General features: G+C 48.1%; 1 protein-coding gene across 1 annotated transcript; it reads right to left on the reverse strand.

Moving 5' to 3' along the window:
- Nucleotides 1-110: 110 nt before the first annotated feature.
- On the reverse strand, nucleotides 111-19,424 carry ccdc60 (coiled-coil domain containing 60). Its single transcript, XM_008118666.3, has 15 exons — nucleotides 19,135-19,424; nucleotides 8,985-9,071; nucleotides 8,710-8,789; nucleotides 5,240-5,431; nucleotides 4,896-5,018; nucleotides 4,677-4,781; nucleotides 4,193-4,283; nucleotides 3,749-3,998; nucleotides 3,557-3,644; nucleotides 3,375-3,440; nucleotides 2,753-2,833; nucleotides 1,933-2,043; nucleotides 1,653-1,784; nucleotides 996-1,185; nucleotides 111-620 (listed from the first exon to the last, which is right to left on the reverse strand). Exons 1-15 carry the CDS (start codon nucleotides 19,381-19,383, stop codon nucleotides 516-518), a joined length of 1,950 nt encoding a protein of 649 aa, XP_008116873.1. The 5' UTR covers nucleotides 19,384-19,424; the 3' UTR covers nucleotides 111-515.
- Nucleotides 19,425-19,850: the final 426 nt, after the last annotated feature.

The following is a 19,850-nucleotide window of genomic DNA, read 5'->3' on the forward strand; positions in this document are numbered from 1 at the left end:
GTCGCCTTTGTGGAGAGAAAAAGGGGGGTATAGATAATCCTCATAATAATAATATGATGATGATATGAAGTCTATTTCTGTTCTAAAGAAGACTGCAAAGTACATAACCATGTAGTTGCAGTTTTTAATAAATCAGAAGTCAGCAACTTTCAAAACCGTTAATGAACATAACACAGGAAATTGAGAGAAAGACCGTAATATGTAAACACAGGAAACGGAGAGAAATCTAACAATGACCTTTTCTGGTGCTGATCACTCCAAGGATCGACCAGGTCACTCAATTGGAAAGAGGCACAACACTGCCCCCATCACACACACCAAACCAAACACCTAGAAACTCAACACTGTAACGTTAAAACAACTTGGGAGAACTTGGGCTGTTCAATTCTCTGGTGAGAATGAGCAGTGGGTGCCCCGTAAGGGAGCGCTTGGGCCTTGCCTTCCGGTCCTGCCTCTTTGAGTCGGTGCCAACTGTCTCGCTCCAAAGACTCTTTGGCTCTTGCTGTGTTGTCTTCTCAGACTGCCGGCGGGGCGCTGTGTGGCTTCGGGATCGAGACCCGAGACCTCAGCCACTTTTTGAAATCTTCTGCAGGCATCTGGATGACATATTCGCGCAGAAACTGTGAAGGAGAGTCAGACAAGAGAAAACAAATGGGACGGCACTGGTGGAGCAGAGCAATTGTTTCCAGAGGGGCAGCTGTCTTGGTAGGAAGCTGGCTCTGGCATGGATTGTGGGTGTCTTTCCTACAACCCTGAGATTCATCTTTCTGGTTATCAACAAACTTTGGCACCAGAAATCCACACTGATCTAAATTACCCAGTGATCTGTCAACAGATACAGATCAAATAAGATGGGAGACCGAACTCACAGCTAAGATGATTTAGGACCCTTCAAATCTGAAAAGACGATAAGGCGGGTTTGCTTAAGTGCATGCACGCCACCTTGGCTGAGGGTGAGCTTGGGCCTTGAGGGGTTTCCGCGGGACGCCTCTTACCTGCACAGCCGAAGAGACGTCCGGAGAGCAAATCTCCCAGATCCGAAGGCCTCCCAACACTTTCAGGAAAGTGATCGGCCGGATGCGCAGGTCGGGGTTCCTGGCGAAGCGCTGGAGCTTCCTCAGGATCTTCTGGGTGCGATGATCTTCCCTGGCGTCCGCTGGGATCTTGGCCAGCAGAGTGGAAAACCTGGGAAGCGCGACGAGAAACAAAGGGTTCAAAACCCTACGGCTAACATTTTAAAAGTTACATTAAAAGTCAAAAGAAATGAATCACGACATAGGGTAGGAAGGACCCCACTTTCTTTCTTTTTATTATTTTTATTGAAGTTTATTATTAAAGAGAAAGAACACAGAAAAAGCAAACAGATAATCAAACATATAACATAAGTGAATGACTTACAGACATATCAATGTGCAGAAAACATAACAGACAAAAACACCCACTTTCTGTTTATATTTCCCAGCTGACATTCACAAGGGATGATTTCCAAGCTCAGGATCACAGGCCGTGGCCCTTCCGATGCCTGTAGAACTGTCACGCTTTAGGCAAAGGTTTCCTTTGGCCCCGTAGACAGTGCCCCTCTCCTTCCTGCCTTCCTGGGCCATTGCCTTCCTTTCTCCATGGGGCCCTTTGCCCCTCTCCTTACTCCTTACCAGTTCTCGGCCTCAGCGTCCTGAACCGGCTCCTTCCCCACGGTGGCCTGCCTCATTCGTTCCACGTCTTTCCGGAACTTCTTGAGGCGGCCCAGGCACATATATTTCTGGATGCTCCTCTCCTCCCTCCTCCTGCCAAGGGAAGGTGTGCGTTTTACCCAAATGAAACAAAACAGAGTCTTGGCCCAAACATTTAAGACAGGACCCACGGCAACCAACGTGGCCCACCGACATGGGATACATAGGATGTCATTTCTCCTACGACCAAGGTCTGATGTACCTTTCTAGGATGTCCAACTGATCGTGAAGCCGGAAGGCGCACTCCTGAGCCACCTCAAAAAAGTGCTTCTTCATCTCGTTGCACAGTTCTTCCTTCTTCCGAATGAAGGAGCTAGAAGCAGAATGGAAGCGAGGCAGAGGGTGGAGTTAGATGCCTGGAGTGGAACCCAGATCATGGCCAATTTCCAAGTGGTCCTCCCAATAATAACCGTGTGGAGATTTGGATTCAAACTCCAAGGGAAGGGCTCTCGGAGGTCTTAGCTGTCAAGGGCAATGCCATTAGAAGGCCACACATGTGACCAATTCACAACTCATGCTCTGACACGCCCCCCCCCCCCCCCAGACAGGTTTGCCTTTGGGCTGCCATACATTGGAAATGGACGTGAAGGCCCATGACAACCATTTTAAGCGCTGGGCTGGATTGCATCCTGTATTTTAACAGCAATTGTGGAACCTTTTTGCAGCTTTTAGTGTGATTGCAGAATTATAGCCTTCAAGGAGGAAATGCACATAATAGTGGGCTGACGGCCCTGACTGAGACACCAACAAAGGAGCCATTTCCTCTCCCCAGGAGTCTCTGAACAAACAACATCCAGAACGTGGGCCATCGTTTGTGTCCATCTCTGCATATTTCCAACTCGGCCCTCTTAAAAGATGCCATGACCAGGAGGCTTTTAAACAGAGAACTTCAAGAACAAGGAGGCAAGCCAAAGTCATCAAAACGTTCTACACACCCAGTGAGACCATGACGGGACTGAGATGGTGCTCAGGAGACCAGATTGAGAGCAGAACCTCAATGCAGATGCCGGAAGCCAACCTACCCCTTCAGCCTCTGCTCCGCCGGGGTCCCTTCTCTCATGGCTCCTGGGCTGCCCCTGTCGTCCCTTGAAGACGAAGCGGAGCTGGAAAGCAAAACATGCCGCCTGAGCCATGGCTCCTCCAACCCAGGAGGGATCTTGGCTTGAAAGGAGCTGGCAAAGACACGTCTGCCATCCTCAAATGAAGCAATCTCCAAGACAGAGGGGAACTGCTGAGAAAAACCCAATGGCAGAGAGACACCTATCTTCTATAGCAATCCAGTCAGTCAAAGGAACTGCTGGTACCGCAACCAAGACACTAAGGTTTACCAGAAGTCCTGAAATATTAGTTTCTATCTGCACTGGCTACCACGATGTTCCCATCCCTGCTTTACTTTTTTCACTCAGTATGGCATGACGCTTGCTGTGCCAAGGCTTGACAAGGAAAGACCAGCTCCTGTGCATATCCCTAGGGCAATGGACAATTTTACTTCATGGGAAACAGAGTGTGGCTGAGCTTGGAATCCCTTGAGAGTATAAAGTAAACAGAATAAATCTGGAGTCCCCAAATGGAAGACTGCAATGGTGACCCCGAAGTGCATGGGTGGATGATGTCGCATGCCCCCCAGGCACATGGCATCCCTACCTTTTGACCCGCGTCCCGACAAACACCTCGCTCCCTGGCTCTGACCGGGTCGACACAGTGTGCGAACTGCAAGGGAAGAAGAAGAAGCACCACCAGATTGCTGTGAGTAGACAGAGCCAGTCCACAGCTGACATAACGCCCCCCCCCCCCTCGCAGTTTCTAAACCCATGGGAGGAACTTACTAGGGCCGCTTGATGTTGAAAAGCAAATTTGCTTTGCTAAAATTCTTGGCCACATCTTCGTGCACAATCTGGATCAGGGTCTGCAGGTCTACGGAGAAACAAAACAGAAGAGAGAGAGAATGTTGGGGCTTCGTTACCCAAACGGCGTCCTTTGTTTTGGGGGAAGTCGTGGCTTCTCCGCTGTGGACTCACAGTAGCTCATGGGCTCCTCCTCCTCCTTGGTTTGCTTGCTGTAGCAGGACTCGATGTCCTCCACGTCCCGGGCGCTGTCGGAAGCCAGGTGGGCCACCTCTTCCGAGCCGGGCGTCGGGGAGCTGGTCAGCGTGGTCTTGCTGTGCGGGGAGGAGAGGCCGCTCATCTTGGAGCCGCTCCGGGCCACGGGCTTCCGGGCCACCTTCTTGCCCTGGCTGTGGAAAAGCGGCCGCTGGCCAAACCTTTTGGCCTGAGAGAAAGGCACAAGGAAGCCTAGGAGGAGGCAGCCTGGGAGGAACACTTAAGCGGCTGAGGGGGGAAAGGAAGGGGCCTGAGGCTGTTAGGAATGGTGGGAGTTGAAGTCCACAGTTGGAGGGAGGGCCCAAGTTTGCCCAGGCCTGCTATAAAACATTTGAAGAAGGCATTCCAAATACATCCACTTACTGTGTTGTGGGTGAGGAAGTGCTCCCATCGAGACTGCAGGATCTTTTCTCGGTTGATCTCTTTCATGGTGCTCTTCCCACCTCCGTAGTCCCTACAGAGAGATGAGCAAATGAGTTTTCCACTGGGTTTTTATGCGTTGAAGAGCAAGGCTGGAGGGTGAGAAGCCAAGCGCCTGAGTAAGGGCCCCTGACTCGAAGCATGTGCCAGGGACCTTTCCAACCATTGCCACTGCCTCTTTGCATATATCCTGGGATCTGGGGTAGTTGGATGGTATGGCTTTCAGGCCAGCTTCTCAGGTTTCCATTTCGGAACAGAGATGACTGCCTTGGAGGTGGCCACCCACTCATGAAACCTATCACCACACGCAAACTTCCCAGCTAAACTGTGTGGGGTTTGAAGGTCCCTTTTCCCCAACTGCATGATATTCACAGTTTCCTGCCAGCCCAGCTCCCCGCGTCTCTCTCCTGGCCCATTTGCCGCTTACTTTGCATCCCAGCAGGTGATCAGAGGCCTCATGCTATAGGTGGGCTCAAGCGTCAACGCTTCCAGCAGCCAGTTGAGGACGCAGAGCTGGCGGAACATGGACTCGCTGTCGGAAACAAAAGAAGGACGGAGAAGGTTGGGATGCTCTTTCTTTCGACAATGTCAAGACACCATAACTGAGGAGACCCCGGGTGAGCAGCTCCCGGGCCTTGGAACGTACTAGCGTGCATTGGGATGCCTTTTTGCCAGCAGGCCATTGTGGAGCGGGGTGAAAGGTTGGATGAACCGCTTCTTCTTCTTCTTCTCCGTATCTCTCCGAAAGGGAAACTCTGTTAGAAAAATTCTGAAGGAAGAGAAAGACAGCTGTCAGAAAACAAAAGGGCATTCTGTTTTTGCTCGGCATTGCCAATCCAATTTTGCTCTCTTCTCCCCAGCTTTCCCTGGACCCATCTGCCCCAATTTTGTTCTGACCGCAGCCAAAGGGAGACAACCGGGCCAAGGCTCCCCAAATGGGATCAGATAAGACGGAGGTTGCATTTGGAAACCAAATTGCCCCAGACGTACTCGTTTAAATCCCTGTCGATCTCGTCTTCATCGGAGGATGAGGATGAGACCGGTTTCGGAGGCTGAAGCTCGGTCCGCAACCTCTCCTCTTCTTTCTGCTGTTCCATCAGGAGTGTGTTCTTCCTCTCCTCGTCTTCCTTGCGGAGTGTATAGAAATACCCACGGCCCCGCTTCACGGTGTTGATCAAATGACTGTTTAAAAAACAAGCGCAAGGGTGACGACCCCGAAGGCATCCAAGAGGGGTAAAGGAGCACACGTATACCAAGTCTCATCCTTTGGGGGCTACCAAGCATTGGAAAAGGGAATGCTAAAGACCACCTCAAAGTGGGAGCATCTACGGAGAGCTTCTTGATCATCCATGTCCTTCTGAAGGCAACCTTCGCAAATCAGGAGAATTTGGGGAGTGGCTGTAGACCCCAACCAAGGGTGGAATGAAGACAACCACTTATTTGGATCCTGCTGGAGTTCAGGTATTTTGTACAGTCACAGGACCAACAAAGTCCCTCATTCTTACCTCAAGTCAGGAGCCCATTGGAAACACTACATCATTGCCCAATGGTTTCCAAACCTTGGCCCTTTGGAACTTCATCTTCCAGAAGTCCCAGAAGACCAACATTTGGAAGACTTTGCCTTAATCTATTTGCAACCGTAGACTGCAGCGATGCTTCATCTTCATCAGAATGAAAAACTTAATTAACGATTGCATCCCTGTCTCCAAAGCTCTGATCCTGGGCCTACAGCACCAACAAGAGGCCTTTCCATGTTTTCCACAAGCAACAAAAGCAAATGTTTTCTCATTTGCAAACCCGCGTTTCAAAGGTTTGCCTTCCCGTTGCAACTTAATAAAATTAGCCGTTACCGCCAATGCGGCGAGGAGGTACGAGGCGTTCATTAAAATGCAAATGCGTTTTGTGGTGAACTTTGGAATGCATTTATTACGGTAATTGAGCTCCATCCGACTGTGAGTCACAACACGGCTTTGCCGCCACCTTCCCGACAAAAGGGCATGTCTTTCTTGTAAACCAATATCTTTGTCAGTGGGAAAATTAAGAGTGCCTTTGGAGTGCTAATCATTTCTGCGGCGGAATACTCGGGCGGCTTTATAAGATTAAATTAATAGAGATAAAGGTCAGCCGCGCGCCATACCAAAATACAGAGGAAAGCGCCCACCAGAAAGCAAGCCAGTTGACTGCAAACATGCTTTTTCAGGCTGACTGTAAGAGTGCACGTGTTCACTTATTTCAAACCCTTTTGTGATTGTTTAATTGTAAAGCAGGATGAGAGAGGTATTAAGTCGGGCTTTTAGCTCCAAAATTAATGAGGCCTGATCCATGTCTTTGGTGGGGGAAGAGGCACATATCAAAGGCTGCAATGTCTCCCATCCTTGGGAACAAGTTCAGTCAATGTCATGAGACTTATTTTTGAGCAGGACATCAAATGATGTGGGTCTTTTAACCCTTTCTCTCGTCTGAAGCGTGGGTCTGTCTGTGCCAGGAGAAAGGTGGGCTATCAAGCAAACAAATACGTAGCCAGATTTTGCCTCAAGCTCCAGTTCCTTTATTTTGACTTGGGGACAACTGGTCTTAGCACAGAAACCCTTGGACAGTCTGCGTGTGAATAAAATATATTATAATAATTAAGCAAAGCCTTTGCTCTCTCTATGCTTGGTGTTCTGACACATGGATAAGTCAAGTAGGGCAGGAAAATCACCTTCGCACATTGCACACGCTATGTTATGGCTGTGCGTCCTACACTTTGCATTACGGTTGCATAGCTACTATTCTGTATGTAGGTTGTGTAGTGTTCCCTGAGTCAATGTCGATACAATGTGGACACCTATCGGAGACTGCAAGATGTCCGCAATCATGTTTACATAAACGACAAACTCCGATCGGCAGGTATGAAAAAGAATGGAGTTCTGCCACAGGATGCGGTGTGTCTCGGGTGAACAACCTGGAAAGGCAGGGCTGTTGACAAGCCCTGAAAATAGCAGCTTCCTTCCAAGACGGATGGCACGGGCAATATTCTTCCCATCCACAGGCCCCGTTGGCTGTCTGCTCCTGTCTGCTGTCTAATTAATGGGAGCTGTCATTGGGGAAGAAGAAAGTTTTCTCCTCTTCTGCCTTGAGAAGACTTCTGCAAACCTCCAGTCATGGCGGCACAAGAAGCTTGCCAATTAGAGCAACTGCTGCCAAAGCAGGGGGGGAAAGATGGCAAGAGAGCACCTGTAACCAAGCAACTGGCCCAATGAAGCATTTGCGACAGTGGCAACGAGAGTTGGCAGAGAATGCCAGCGTCCCAAGCGGAAGCACTCTTTCTTGCTGTTCCATACCCTCCGATCATCCCTCCTCTGGCTATGAAGAAAGCCAGATGTGCGGAGCAAAGGATGGAAGCCACGGGGTGGCAGAGGAGAGATATGGACTTTCAAAGGCCAACCCCCTCTCCTTTTCCTTGCTTTCAAGGCCGAAAGATGCAAAGCAGAGGGATTTAGGCCTGGCGGACTCTCAGTGCAAGTTCCCGGGCCTGACTTGGCAGGGCAATCGGAAACATGGAGGCAGTGTGATACGCAGAGAGCATAATAGCAATACTCCACTGATCTGACTTTGGGAAGCTTCCCCAGTCCCACAAAACATGGGGACCTCCATTTGTTCTTGCAGCTATGGTGCCATATGTGGAGACTTTCTAGATGTCCCCATAGCTCCTAGATGAGACTTTGCTCTCATCATTCCACCACTGGACTCCGATCCTCCCAATGTGCTCTTGACCTCAACACTACACCACACCTCGCCTTCTAGGCCTCTGTCACAATTGCCTCACTTACTTTGTGAACAATGGAAACCCTAAAAGATCTCAGTTCTTAATATTTGGGCAGACCAAGGCCCTGTTCTGCTCCTATCAATACACCACATGCCTTCTTTGTTGTTTACTTCGATAACCCTTTGCAGAAACGCCTTTTAAAGACTTTACGCTAAGAGCAAGAGCGATGGGCCTGAATGCTTGTGTGCCATTCCACAGGTAGCACTGATCATTTGTTAGTGTTTATTTTTGCAGGAGGCCATTACTAAAGGCCTGCCAGCTGTAAATCATGACATTTGGGCCCACGTTTGATGTTTGTGCTGCAAAAGCGTTAATCTAACGCTCAAGTTAATGAGGGAATGAAGACCAAAGGAGCTGTGGCATACAAGGGGCATACAAATGGAGCTCGGTGTCAATTGAAGCCAGCTCTGTTCATCTTTCTAGTGTCTCCTCTGGGGCATCAGTGGATGTATGGCATCCCTCTGCATATGCCAGTCTAGTGAAAACACAAGCTCCGTTGTCTTTACATACATTTGAATACTATACTCTTAATTCTTTCCTGTACAAACAAATGGAAACAAAACAAGGGGTGGCTCTCCTCCTTCTGAGGTCTAATGGTAAAGAACGGGTCTTGTCTGGACATTGATATAAGTTGAAACATCATCTTTCTTACCTTGTGTGCAAAAGTTCCTTGTGGAGGTTCTTCAGATCCTTTTCTAAGTTTCTAAAGTTCGAGATACTCTTTTTCGGTGCCTGCAGAGGATGACAGAAAGATGCAGAAATGCAAGAAGCCCTTCCCTGGGATGGCCACTTCTTATCTTTCCACCCCCTATGAAAAATTCAATGCAGATGAGTGTATCCATTTCCTGCTATCTAGTTTCCCAAAACGAAGCTGCCCCCCAACTGGGAAACCACTGGCTTAAGTCAAGCACTTGGTGAACCTGTTACCTTTTCTGTTGGTTTTGGCTTCTTCAGTCTAATAGAATCATCTGCCTTGATGCTGTCTGTGTAGGAGGCTTCCTCTCTCAGAAATTCCTAGAAGATAAGGCAAGAGGAGTCATTAGTTAAGAACCAATGGCCTTCTGGTGGTGGTGGGACACCCATACAGATGTGGCGGTGCTAACATACTAGTCTCCGTATTGTAATACGTCAAGGTAGGGTGGAGAACATATCGACCTCCCAGACAATGCCCAGCAACCCCAACCTGCACGGCAAACACGGAGGGAAGATGGGTGTCATGGGTCAACCACAGACAGAGGGATTGTATTGTCAGTATTGATGGCATCCACTGGATATGATGACGCGATACCTTGGGATGTCCATGACCAAATGACATTCTAAGGGAGAAATGAAATACATCTAGGATTCCAGTATTGTCAGTTGTGGGCCACTTTCTGACTCTGGAGCAACGATGGATATCAGAAGGTGCGGCAGCATGGACTATGGTCACATGATGTTCCCCAGGGGAGCCATGCTTCACCAACTTCTAAAGACCAGGTCAAAAATAGCCACAGCTGTTCTGATCAGCCAACCAGGTGTCAAAAACAAAGAGGGTTGACTCCAAACACTAGTCTCTAGAGAAGGTATGTTTTAGACGAGGGTCCGCCAAACTCCCAGCTTACATGGCTTTTGCTCAGGGTGGTTGGGAGACCTGCAGACCCCAAAAAGTAACTTCTCCAAGCCCTGAGAGGAGCACCACTAGATGGAGCCTGGTGCTGCCTAATACAGCATTGGTCTTCCTCCTTGAGAAGCTGTTTTAAAGGCCTCAGACACAAAGGCGGGGATCACAACAAATCTGGGCCCTGTGCCTTTGTCAGGCAGCCACAGGACAGGACCTCCTGGGTCAGCAGCAAAAGAACCATCAGCTCTGTAGAAATGAAGGCGTCCACTTGTAAATAAAGGCAATCCGTCGTCTTGAAACTGCCTTGGAATTTGGCAGGTTGATGCTCGTCTTCCTTGGAAAAAACTGCTTTTTACAGGCACCGTTCAGATGGACTCCCAGGGCGGTCATTGCCTTTCACGCTTCTCCCCGCTTCCTTCACTAACAGCACCAATTGCTTCCATACAATACTTCTCATTTTGCCCAGAGCAAGAAAAATCTGGGTTTTTCATTTGAATGATCGGACTGAAATTGCTCTGTTGAGATTGCAAATAAAAATTAAACAGAATGCAGGTGGTTCTTGTTTTCTCGTTTTAATGCGGTCGCTGTTTGTTGCTCGCTGCCTTCGAGTCGGCTTCGACCCAAAGACACAGAAGGCTCCTCTCCCTAAAACGATTCCCTTCTTTGGATATTCCTCCTTGAATAGCTAGCTTCATTAAAAAAGATATTATGCAGGTTTTGGGGCGTCAATTCGAGATAGTATCTCACCCCTAGTTATGCTATATTGGTGCAACCAAATGGTGAGTTTTGGCCCATCCAATCTCTGCAAACATGAAAGCAAGACGCATGCTTTGCAATAAATACATGAAGAAAATAAAAAGGAAACTGTGAACTGCGTTGCAAGCCTTAATTCCACAGCACAGTCCTTATTCCACACACAGATCTATAAACCATGGTTTATTACATCTGAATTGGGTTTCTACCTTGCTTTAATGACCATGCGGGGACATGAGAAAAGCCTCCCACAAGGATGGTAAAAACATCAAAACATCCGGGCAATGTCTCCTGGGCAACGTCCTTGCAGATAGCCAATTATCTCACACCAGAAGCAACTTGCAGTTTCTCAAGTCGCTCCTGACACGAAAACAAACACCCAGGCCTCTCCCACTGCCTCCAATTACCTGCCACTGTCTGTAAATCCCTCTCACCTGCAAAGCCCCTACTTCTTGCGCAGTTCCAATGAATTCAACAGGACCGCTTTGCAGTAAATTAGTTCTGGACTGTTGCCTTTCCGAATTAAAATGCAAGTGCCGTTCCTGGCATAAATCCAATTAGTGCCATTCTTACATTTCGGCTTAGACTCCGTGAATTATTGCAGCCAGCCTTGGTTCCTTGCCCAGCCAAAGTATCTGAAAAGAACAGGATTTTTCCTCCTGTGTATTCCTATGAGCCAGGGCTTTCTTTTCTCTCCATTTTCCCACCTGCCAAAAAGAGAAAAAAAGCCACCCTATTGTACAGACTGAGCTTTTCTTTCTGCTTCTAAGATGATGGTTTGGCTTTGTTTGTCTCATTTCCATAGCCATTAGGAGGAGTGTCAAAGATAACCCTTGCTCAATCTTCCATTTGTTCCATGTTCCAGACGAAACGCTTCCGTTCCTTGGCCGAGGTTTCCGCCTTATCGGTCCTGTTCAGGGTCTGGCTATCTATCCGCTCGGCACTCCAGAGGAAAGGTATAGAAGTGCCGCTCTCATAAAAACCTTGTTTTGTCAGAAGCACATTCGTGAAGTCCTCTTTGGAACCGTGACAGATTTTGCTGGAGTTTGGGCTGCTTTCGGACAGGGCTCCCCGATATACAGATAATAATGGAAGCCTTGGGATGTGTGTGTGACGTCTAAGTGTGCCTGGTGTTGCATGGATGTGGATCAGACTTCTTCGCAAAATTTTCTGAATGTATGCAGTAGCCATAACTCATCAGGAAACTGTACTAGATGTCTCAACATTGGATACCATGTTTGGAGTGGTTGCTCAAGTTTAAGTGAACTGTTTCCCAACAAATTCTTAGAACCCACCATAACCTATTGGGAAATTATCTTTGATCTAGCTCCGGACTGTCTACGTTAAAAGGGAGTGACTCCTGCAATTTCCCCTATGCCACCTAGAAACGCGGGGACCTTCTGCACATAACACAGATGTTATTTCCACTCAGCGAGAGCCTCTGGCATTACGGGATTTGAAAAAAAGCCTTCCTCAGGTGAGCCCTTGATCACATGAAGCCCTGGCAAAGCATTGGTCATAAACACATGCGCCCAGCCCTTGTCGCACTTCACCACAAAGTGGCCGGACACGGTGCTTTCGGAACCTAGATGCCCAACTGTCAGACCAGTGCCCAGCGCAGGAAATAAACACGCCGCAAATCTTGACAAGATGAAGAATGCGGCATGACAGGGCTCCTGGCACCACTTCCTCACACAGCAGCTGGTCTAGCTTCGGAAGAATGAAAACATTGGCTGCGTTGCCTGTGCTCCTTTTTGTTTTTGTTTTAATGTCACACATAATCAGGCCGACCACGCAAGTCACTTTATGCCGCCATACAAGCGGGCACAAAGATGGGCACAACAACGGCAGGGAATATCTGGAAAATAACACCCCCCCCCCCCCACACACACACACAAACACACAAAAAGCCAATGTTGGCAAGACTTCGCAGGAGGCAGCCCCAAGGGGGGGGAACCGATATTTAGGACACACTCCAGGAGGCAATTAATGCAATGTTTCCAACAAGCCTTTCATGGGGACAAGACCCTCAAACCCTTAATATGAGACATGGCACATGACAAATTCCAATTGAGCTTGATAGCGCGTTGAGTAGGAAGCCCAGGAATGTCAGGAAGACTGAATGGGAAGCGAAAAAGAGAGCGATCACCTGGAGATGTGAACTGGTTAGCATGAAACACAACTGAGAAAGAGCTGGCCCTGAGATGTGGAAGCTCCCAATATCTTGGATGCCTTTTTAAAGCAAGATGCGACAAACATATGGAACAGCAGAGTAAGAATAGGCAGGATTAGAGATGTGCCCCATTCTGCAAGTCAAAAACTATGAGCCACATCAGATGCCCTCTGCTTCCCACTGCTTTTGCATCCGTTATAGCTTGGGAGCAGCCAATGCTGTGCGTGCTAAATCCCCCCTTGAGATTTTCACTTTCTGGGATGCTTATAAAGAAAGGACCACATCCCGTTTGCGATTGGATTGGCGCAAAGCAGCCTGGGCCTTGGACAGGAAAAGGTGAAAGGGACCAGAACGGCTGCGTAGCTCCGCTTTCCCCACCTGACGTGCTCCAGATGGTTCGTGCTGCAGTACAACTCCCACTGTCCCCAACCAGCTGGCTGGGGATGGGGGTCACAGTCAAATATATCTGGAGCCCTCCAGGCTGGAAAAGGTTGGCTCGAAAATGCCTTCCCTTTAGTGATCAGCCGCCAAATTGCCAGCAAAACCTTTCGTGAAGGAAACTGCAAACTTGGGAAGTCTTTTAGTATATTTTTAGTCTTTTGAAGCTCTTGCAATTCAGTGCCTGAAACCGATTTCAGTGCAGGCTGTGCTGAGATCCTAGGATAAAAACATTTTAATAAATTGTAGTTCTTGTGTGCCCTCTTTTATGGCTTATGGTGACCCCACGGCAAACCTACCACAGGCGCTTCTTGACCACATTTGTTCTTCTGAGGCTGAGAGAGTGTGACTTGCCCAATGGGTTTCGTGCCCAAGTGGAAATTTGAACCCTGGTCTCCAAAGGTGGAATCCAACACTACCTACAACACTTCCATTGCATTTCCATTTGTACAAGCAAAAAAGGGATGAAAGGACAGGAGCATATTGTGGGGTGGAGAAATTGTAGCTCAAAGCCCAAGGGAGTGGGATCTGGCTTTACCTTTGCTCGCCTTGTCAACCACATCAGGCATTACAGACACGTCTCAAGTCATCTGGCTTTCTGAAGAAGAAAAAAAGCCAGGGAAAGGCTGCCCCCGGAACTTCTCATCGCTTGGCAGAGAGCACGACAGCGTGTTCTTTCCCCGAAATTATATATTACATGGGAACATCAGCACTGTCTCAAAAGGGAGCCCTGGAGAAGTTCTGCTGACAGTCGCAATGGAAGACATTGCGGCGGTGAAATTGCAGGGTGTCAGGGGAACGCGGCATGCGGCCCATGCTTTGCCCACTGGTGTGGCTCGCTGTCAGCGCACCGGCGTCCTCGCCATTGTTATTTGACCTTCCGAGAGAGAACTAATCGCTCCTGACATTTGGCGATTGTAATGACAGCTGCAGGCAGAGGCTGTCTCATAATTGCAATGTCGGGAAGCCTTAAACATTCACTCAGCTTCGATTTCGAGGTTGTGTTCCATTAGTCCCCGGGTTGGCGTGTTATACAGCCATTAAATCATTGTTTTCACTTGACAGTGCCATCGTTGGGAGGTGGGGGTGGATTAGATTGTTTCTGAACATTCACAGCAAGGGCAATTGGCCACTCAAAGCAGCCGGGGCCCACCGCATCATCCGAACGCTGGGCATACATCAGCAGCCTGGGTTCATTGCAGGATGAGAGTGACGGGCCAAACCCCTGCAGCGAGAGGGTTGCTTGAAGGCCCCCCAAAGACACAACATGCCAAGCTCCCTGATGGGTTGCCAAGGAAACGAGAGGCACAGGTATCGCAACAGGGAAATGGAGGTGATGGAGCAGACAACACAAAGAGAGAGGATGCCAGACGTTGGATGGAGCTGAATCCCTGCTCAGACCTGAATTTCAATGGATGGCTTTGAGCAAGTCATAAGACAAGGAACTGTCCAACCTGCCTCCAGACATCATGCCAGATCATTGGTCTGTCCAGAGCTCAATGATTTCATACACGTCTAAGAGTAGGCCTGGGATCGTCTGCCTGCAAAGCTGGTTGCACTATGTGCGACTCTCAGGGCACACTGGGAGAAGATGCCAAAGGAGAGAAATAAGAGAGGCAGCTGCTCTTCAGGGCTCCCACTGTCCCTCTCACAGTCTTAAACATGCCAAGTCTGTAGAGGATTTATGCTGAAGCAACTATTCATAGCCACTGCATGCCACTGGGAGGCAGGACCGGTTGTGGCATGATGGTTACTTGCCGCTGCTGCCAACATGTCATTTTATGGGAATTACAACTCTCTGCTTGGCATCCACACAAGAAATACCACAATCCTGCCTTTGCTGGAGTAAAATGGCACCCATTTGGCCTGTCACGCATCCTATTCCAGGCCTGGAGCCTCTCCGTCTCGTTGCAAGCGAACAGGTGCACCAGGGCCGTCCTGGCTGGGCATTGTGGCAGTTATATTCCAACACATCTGAAGTGTGCCAGGTTTGGGGCCGCTGTTGGAGAGATGGTTCCAGCCATGACCTTTCGTGGTCAGAAGTCTATTTTAAAAGGACAAAATGTGTGCCAACTGTGACTGCAGGTTCTTTGGTTGAACGTTTGAGGGGAGCAGTTGAACATGGTTGGGCAAGCAGCCAAACCCAGGCATGGATTTCATACACTCCAACAAAGATGCCCCAATTTCTCATTTTTCATACATAACTGCCACTGCCAACAGCTGTGGCTTGTTGTTTGATCATATTGGAGGACAAAGCCATGCACTAGAAATAGCTCTGGAGATGGTTTAAAAATGAGCTCATTCTTCCCGTCCGGTTCGAAGCTCCGGCAACAGACGTCCGTCGGCAGCCTTTAATTATAGGGCGCAAGTGATCAAAAGTGTCAGGGAGGTTGCCCAGGCTCCGTTGCAATGAGCAACTGAAACAGCCCTGATCCAGTCGAGAGTTCAGTTGTCATCCGCTCCAAACATTATTCTCCTCGTGGCATGCCTTCCAGTTCAGGAGACAGAACGCAAAGCTGTCGGCGTGATGAATAGAGAAATATACCAGCTTATAACAATCCTACAAGTGCCAAGAACAGCCCTTTGGGGATTTTGACACTGCAGGTTTACATTGGTTTAATCATCAGTGTCATCTATCAGGGAGTTTGGGAGCTGTCGTACGCATCGGCACGAATATAGCACTTTGGATGTGGAGTAATCGCAATTCCCAGGACACTGACAACGGCAATGTAACACTGGAGTATTTTTCCACCACTGATATAATGGCTTGATCTCAAGATTCAGCCAAATGCTGATGAACTGAGCTCGGCGACACACTTTTTCATACCCCACAGCTTTGGGCACAACTGGGGAATTTAAACCCTTGGGAAGACTCCACTATCTGTGATTGGAATAACAGTGTCTTGTAATTTAGCCTAACCCTAGGATTCTGGCTGGGTATAAAAAGCGATGTCTGTCCATTCCTCTTGAGGCACCAGGAGGGGAAGAGATAAGGAAAGACAAAGCAAAACCCCACCACAAATTCCTCCTATCTATTCATTTCCAGAGAGAACACTCATCCGAGAGACAGAGCATATGTTCTGCACGCAGAAGGCCAAGGTTGAATCTTCAGTATTTCCAAATAAGACTGATTCTTCATCAGTGTAGATGATATTGAGTTAGGTGGATCAGTGGTTGAAGGCCTAACCCAGCAGGGTGCTACGTTCCTACAGGACTTCCCCAACAATGCTCCAGCACTTCCCAATATGGATATTTTCCAGAGAAGCATAGCTCAATTCTAAGCATGTCTCTCAGAAGTAAAATCCAGTGTAACAGGATAAAAACCACTATAGGGTAGGGTTTCATGCAACCACTAATAGCAAGATTAGTGTATCTTCCATTACAGGAACAGGAACAACACTAATGCAGTTTTTGTCAACACAAAGGGCTCCATTTGCCTGTGTGTTTGCAGAGAGACGCCGCTTTCCCCATCTCATTACAAATCTTCTTTGCGTGCGAGCACACAATTACCCAACGGAATCTTATTACAAGGACAGGAAAGGGCCGGGGCATCAGCGTCGCCGCAAATTGAAAAGAACAGAAGTGTTCGGAGGGCGTCCAAAAAGAAAAAGAAAAGACGACAATGCAGTCACCTTTCTTTACTTTACCGAGTCAACAAGCCGCCCCACGGGGATCACCGGATGAGTTTGCCACAGCAATCCACTCTCTGAACAGATAAAAGGAGGGCTCGCATTCCTCCAGGGCCAGCGAAGGAAACAGACCAGACCTTTTAACATGAAGCTTGGAACACTCAGGTAATCAAAAAGGCTGTCGGGAGAGCAACGTCCCTCGGTTGTCAATGAATCAGAGCTGCCTGCTCAAAGCAGGCCCATCTCCAGAGGGATGAAGTTCGGATTTTGAGATAAAACCAGATCATTTGACAGTCCTTATGTGATGCTGAAAGGGGTCATTTGGGCCACTGGCAAAAGTTACCACCCCAGAGATGACTTCAAGAGAAACGCTATGCTTTCAAGACTGTCCTCGCTTTTCCGATTTGAAACGGCAGGAGAACAGCTGATATACACGAGTGTCAAGGCAATCGTATCAAATCACCAAAGGAAAATTAATTCATTGACATTTAAACATTTGGGAAAAGCCAGAAAATTCATTGTGTGATCAATGCTTTCTAAAATGACCAATACTGTGTTCAAGGAAGGAAAATGTTGGCATTTAATGGCAAAGCCCTCACAAGGTAAAGCTGTTGGCAAAAATGTCAACACATTAGGGGTAACAAATTTATTTTAATACACTAGAGTAGGCCCTTGATATCCATTGCTGTTTGCTTTCAGAATCCCCCATGAAGACCAAACTCCATGGATGCTGATGTCCCATTATAAACACTGTCACAGTTAAATGGCATCCCTTATATAAAATGGTGAACAACAAATATTTTTGAGCCGCAGTTGGTTGAATCCGTGGATGCACAATCAGTGGATACAGAGGACCTACTATACAACACAGCTGTGAACAAGAGAGCTGTTTAGAACTGGACCAACGTCACATCTAAGGAGCATATATTCAACAACGTAGTGGCAAATGTTGAGGTGCGAGCAGTGCAATCCCCACTCCCATACCTCCAAGGAGTGTCCATACAGACAACTGTCCTGATCCATATCACCAAACCACTCCTGACAACTTTCAGGTACACCAGAAGCAGATCTTTTGTAAAACTAATGGGTCTCAATTGTCCATTTGAGACCAAACCTCAGTATTTTGCATTACAATTTTTGTTGAAGTTTGTTTTATGGGAAGCGGGACAGCAATATCCAGAGAAAACTGTGTACCCCACCAATGGCGGATATGAACCAAACTTGGCACACATTCTCAACATGCCCAAATTTGAATACCAATGGCAACATTCACACTTGCCTCCAACAGGCAAGAGTTCTTTCTCCCACCCTGGACATTATCCCACAGGCATATAAACCCAACTTGCCTAGTTTTCAATAGACCTCACAACCTCTGAGGATGTCTTCCATAGATGTGGGCAAAATGTCAGGAGAGATTGCTTCTGGAACATGGCCAGACAGGCACCTACCCTCATACTTTTAGGGAGGACTTGAAAACCTGGCTGTTTAAGTAGGCTTTTGACAATAGCACCCAGTCAGACAGGACTTTAAATGGTTGATTATTAGAACTATAATTTATAATGCTGGATACCCTGATCATAGGAATTGGCTGGTTTTCGTGTTTATATAAGTACAGTAGAGTCTCACTTATCCAAGACTTGCTTATCCAAGGTTCTGGATTATCCAAGGCATTTTTGTAGTCAATGTTTTCAATATATTGTGATATTTTGGTGCTAAATTCGTAAATACAGTAATTACAACATAACATTACTGAGTACTGAATTACTTTTTCTGTCAAATCTGTTGTCTAACATGATGTTTTGGTGCTTAATTTGTAAAATCATCACCTAATTGGATGTTTAATAGGCTTTTCCTTAATCCGTCCTTATTATCCATGATATTCTCTTATCCAAGGTTCTGCTGGCCCATTAGCTTGGATAAGTGAGACTCTACTGTACTGTTTTAGGAGGGCTTCATAGTCTTTTAAGCTGTTTGTTTGTTTATGTTGACACTCCTGTGCTCTTTTGTTTTTATTGATATTATGTATTGTTTTCATTTATTTTGTTGTAAGCCACCCCGAGTCCCTTCTGTTGTTATTATTATTATTATTATTAATTTGATGTTTAATAGGCTTTTCCTTAATCCCTCCTTATTATCCATGATACTCGTTTATCCAAGGTTCTGCCGGCCCATTAGCTTGGATAAACGAGACTCTACTGTACTGTTTTAGGAGGGCTTCATAGTCTTTTAAGCTGTTTGTAGATTTATGTTGACACTCCTGTGCTCTTTTGTTTTTATGGATAATAATTATGTATTGTTTTCATTTATTTTGTTGTAAGCCGCCCCGAGTCCCTTCTGTTGTTGTTATTATTATTATTATTATTATTATTATTAATTATTCTTCCAGCCTTCCCGGTGTGTTGTTGGTGAGAGAGAGGCCCTGAGGAAGAGCCCTTGCTAAGGCGGTGCGAGGCCGGGCGCGGGAGGGAGCCTCCGGAGGCCTACCGCAGGGAGCTGTCCAAGGCCTTGGAGGGTGAGCCTCTTCGGGTCGAGGCAGAGGGGCCCGGCGAACTCCTGGTAGGGCTTCCCGCTGGGGCTGAAGTAGCCCTGCCCGGTGAGCTGCCTGACCCTCCGCCGGTAGCCTTCCAAGACCACCTGCCGCCGGGTGGCCCCTTCGGGCAGGCCCCGAGGCTCCAGGCCCCCCGGGGAAGGCAGGGGCCGGATCTCCACGAAGTCCCTGGGGTTGAGCGGCATGCCGGCCTCCCGCCTGGGCCTCGGGCCTTCATCCAGGCTGCCCCTACCTTCCTTCCGGTTCCGCCCCTCAGGCGCCTCAGGGCCCGGCTCCCAGCTGCCCAGCGCCAAAGACCGAGCCTGGCGTCGCCTTAGCGACCGCTTTCAAAACGCGCGCGGCTGGCAGGCGGCGGAGCACTTCCGGCGACGCACGCGAAGCCGCTTCCGCCCGCCCTTGGCGCCCTCTCCTTTCAAAAGCGCATGCGTGATGCAGCTTAACTCAGGGACATTCATTTCTTGCTTTAGACAGACTGGATGTCTTCTCCTCTTCCATCATCCTCACCATCATCATCCCATCTTCTCCTTCTCCATCCTCATCATCCTCATCATCATCCAAGACTGAATGTCTCCTCCTCCATAATCATCCTCATCATCCTCATCATCATAGACTAGATGTCTCTTCTTCCTTCTCCTCCATCATCCTCATCATC

This window comes from Anolis carolinensis, chromosome X (genome assembly GCF_035594765.1).
Source record: "Anolis carolinensis isolate JA03-04 chromosome X, rAnoCar3.1.pri, whole genome shotgun sequence".
NCBI lineage: Eukaryota > Metazoa > Chordata > Lepidosauria > Squamata > Dactyloidae > Anolis > Anolis carolinensis.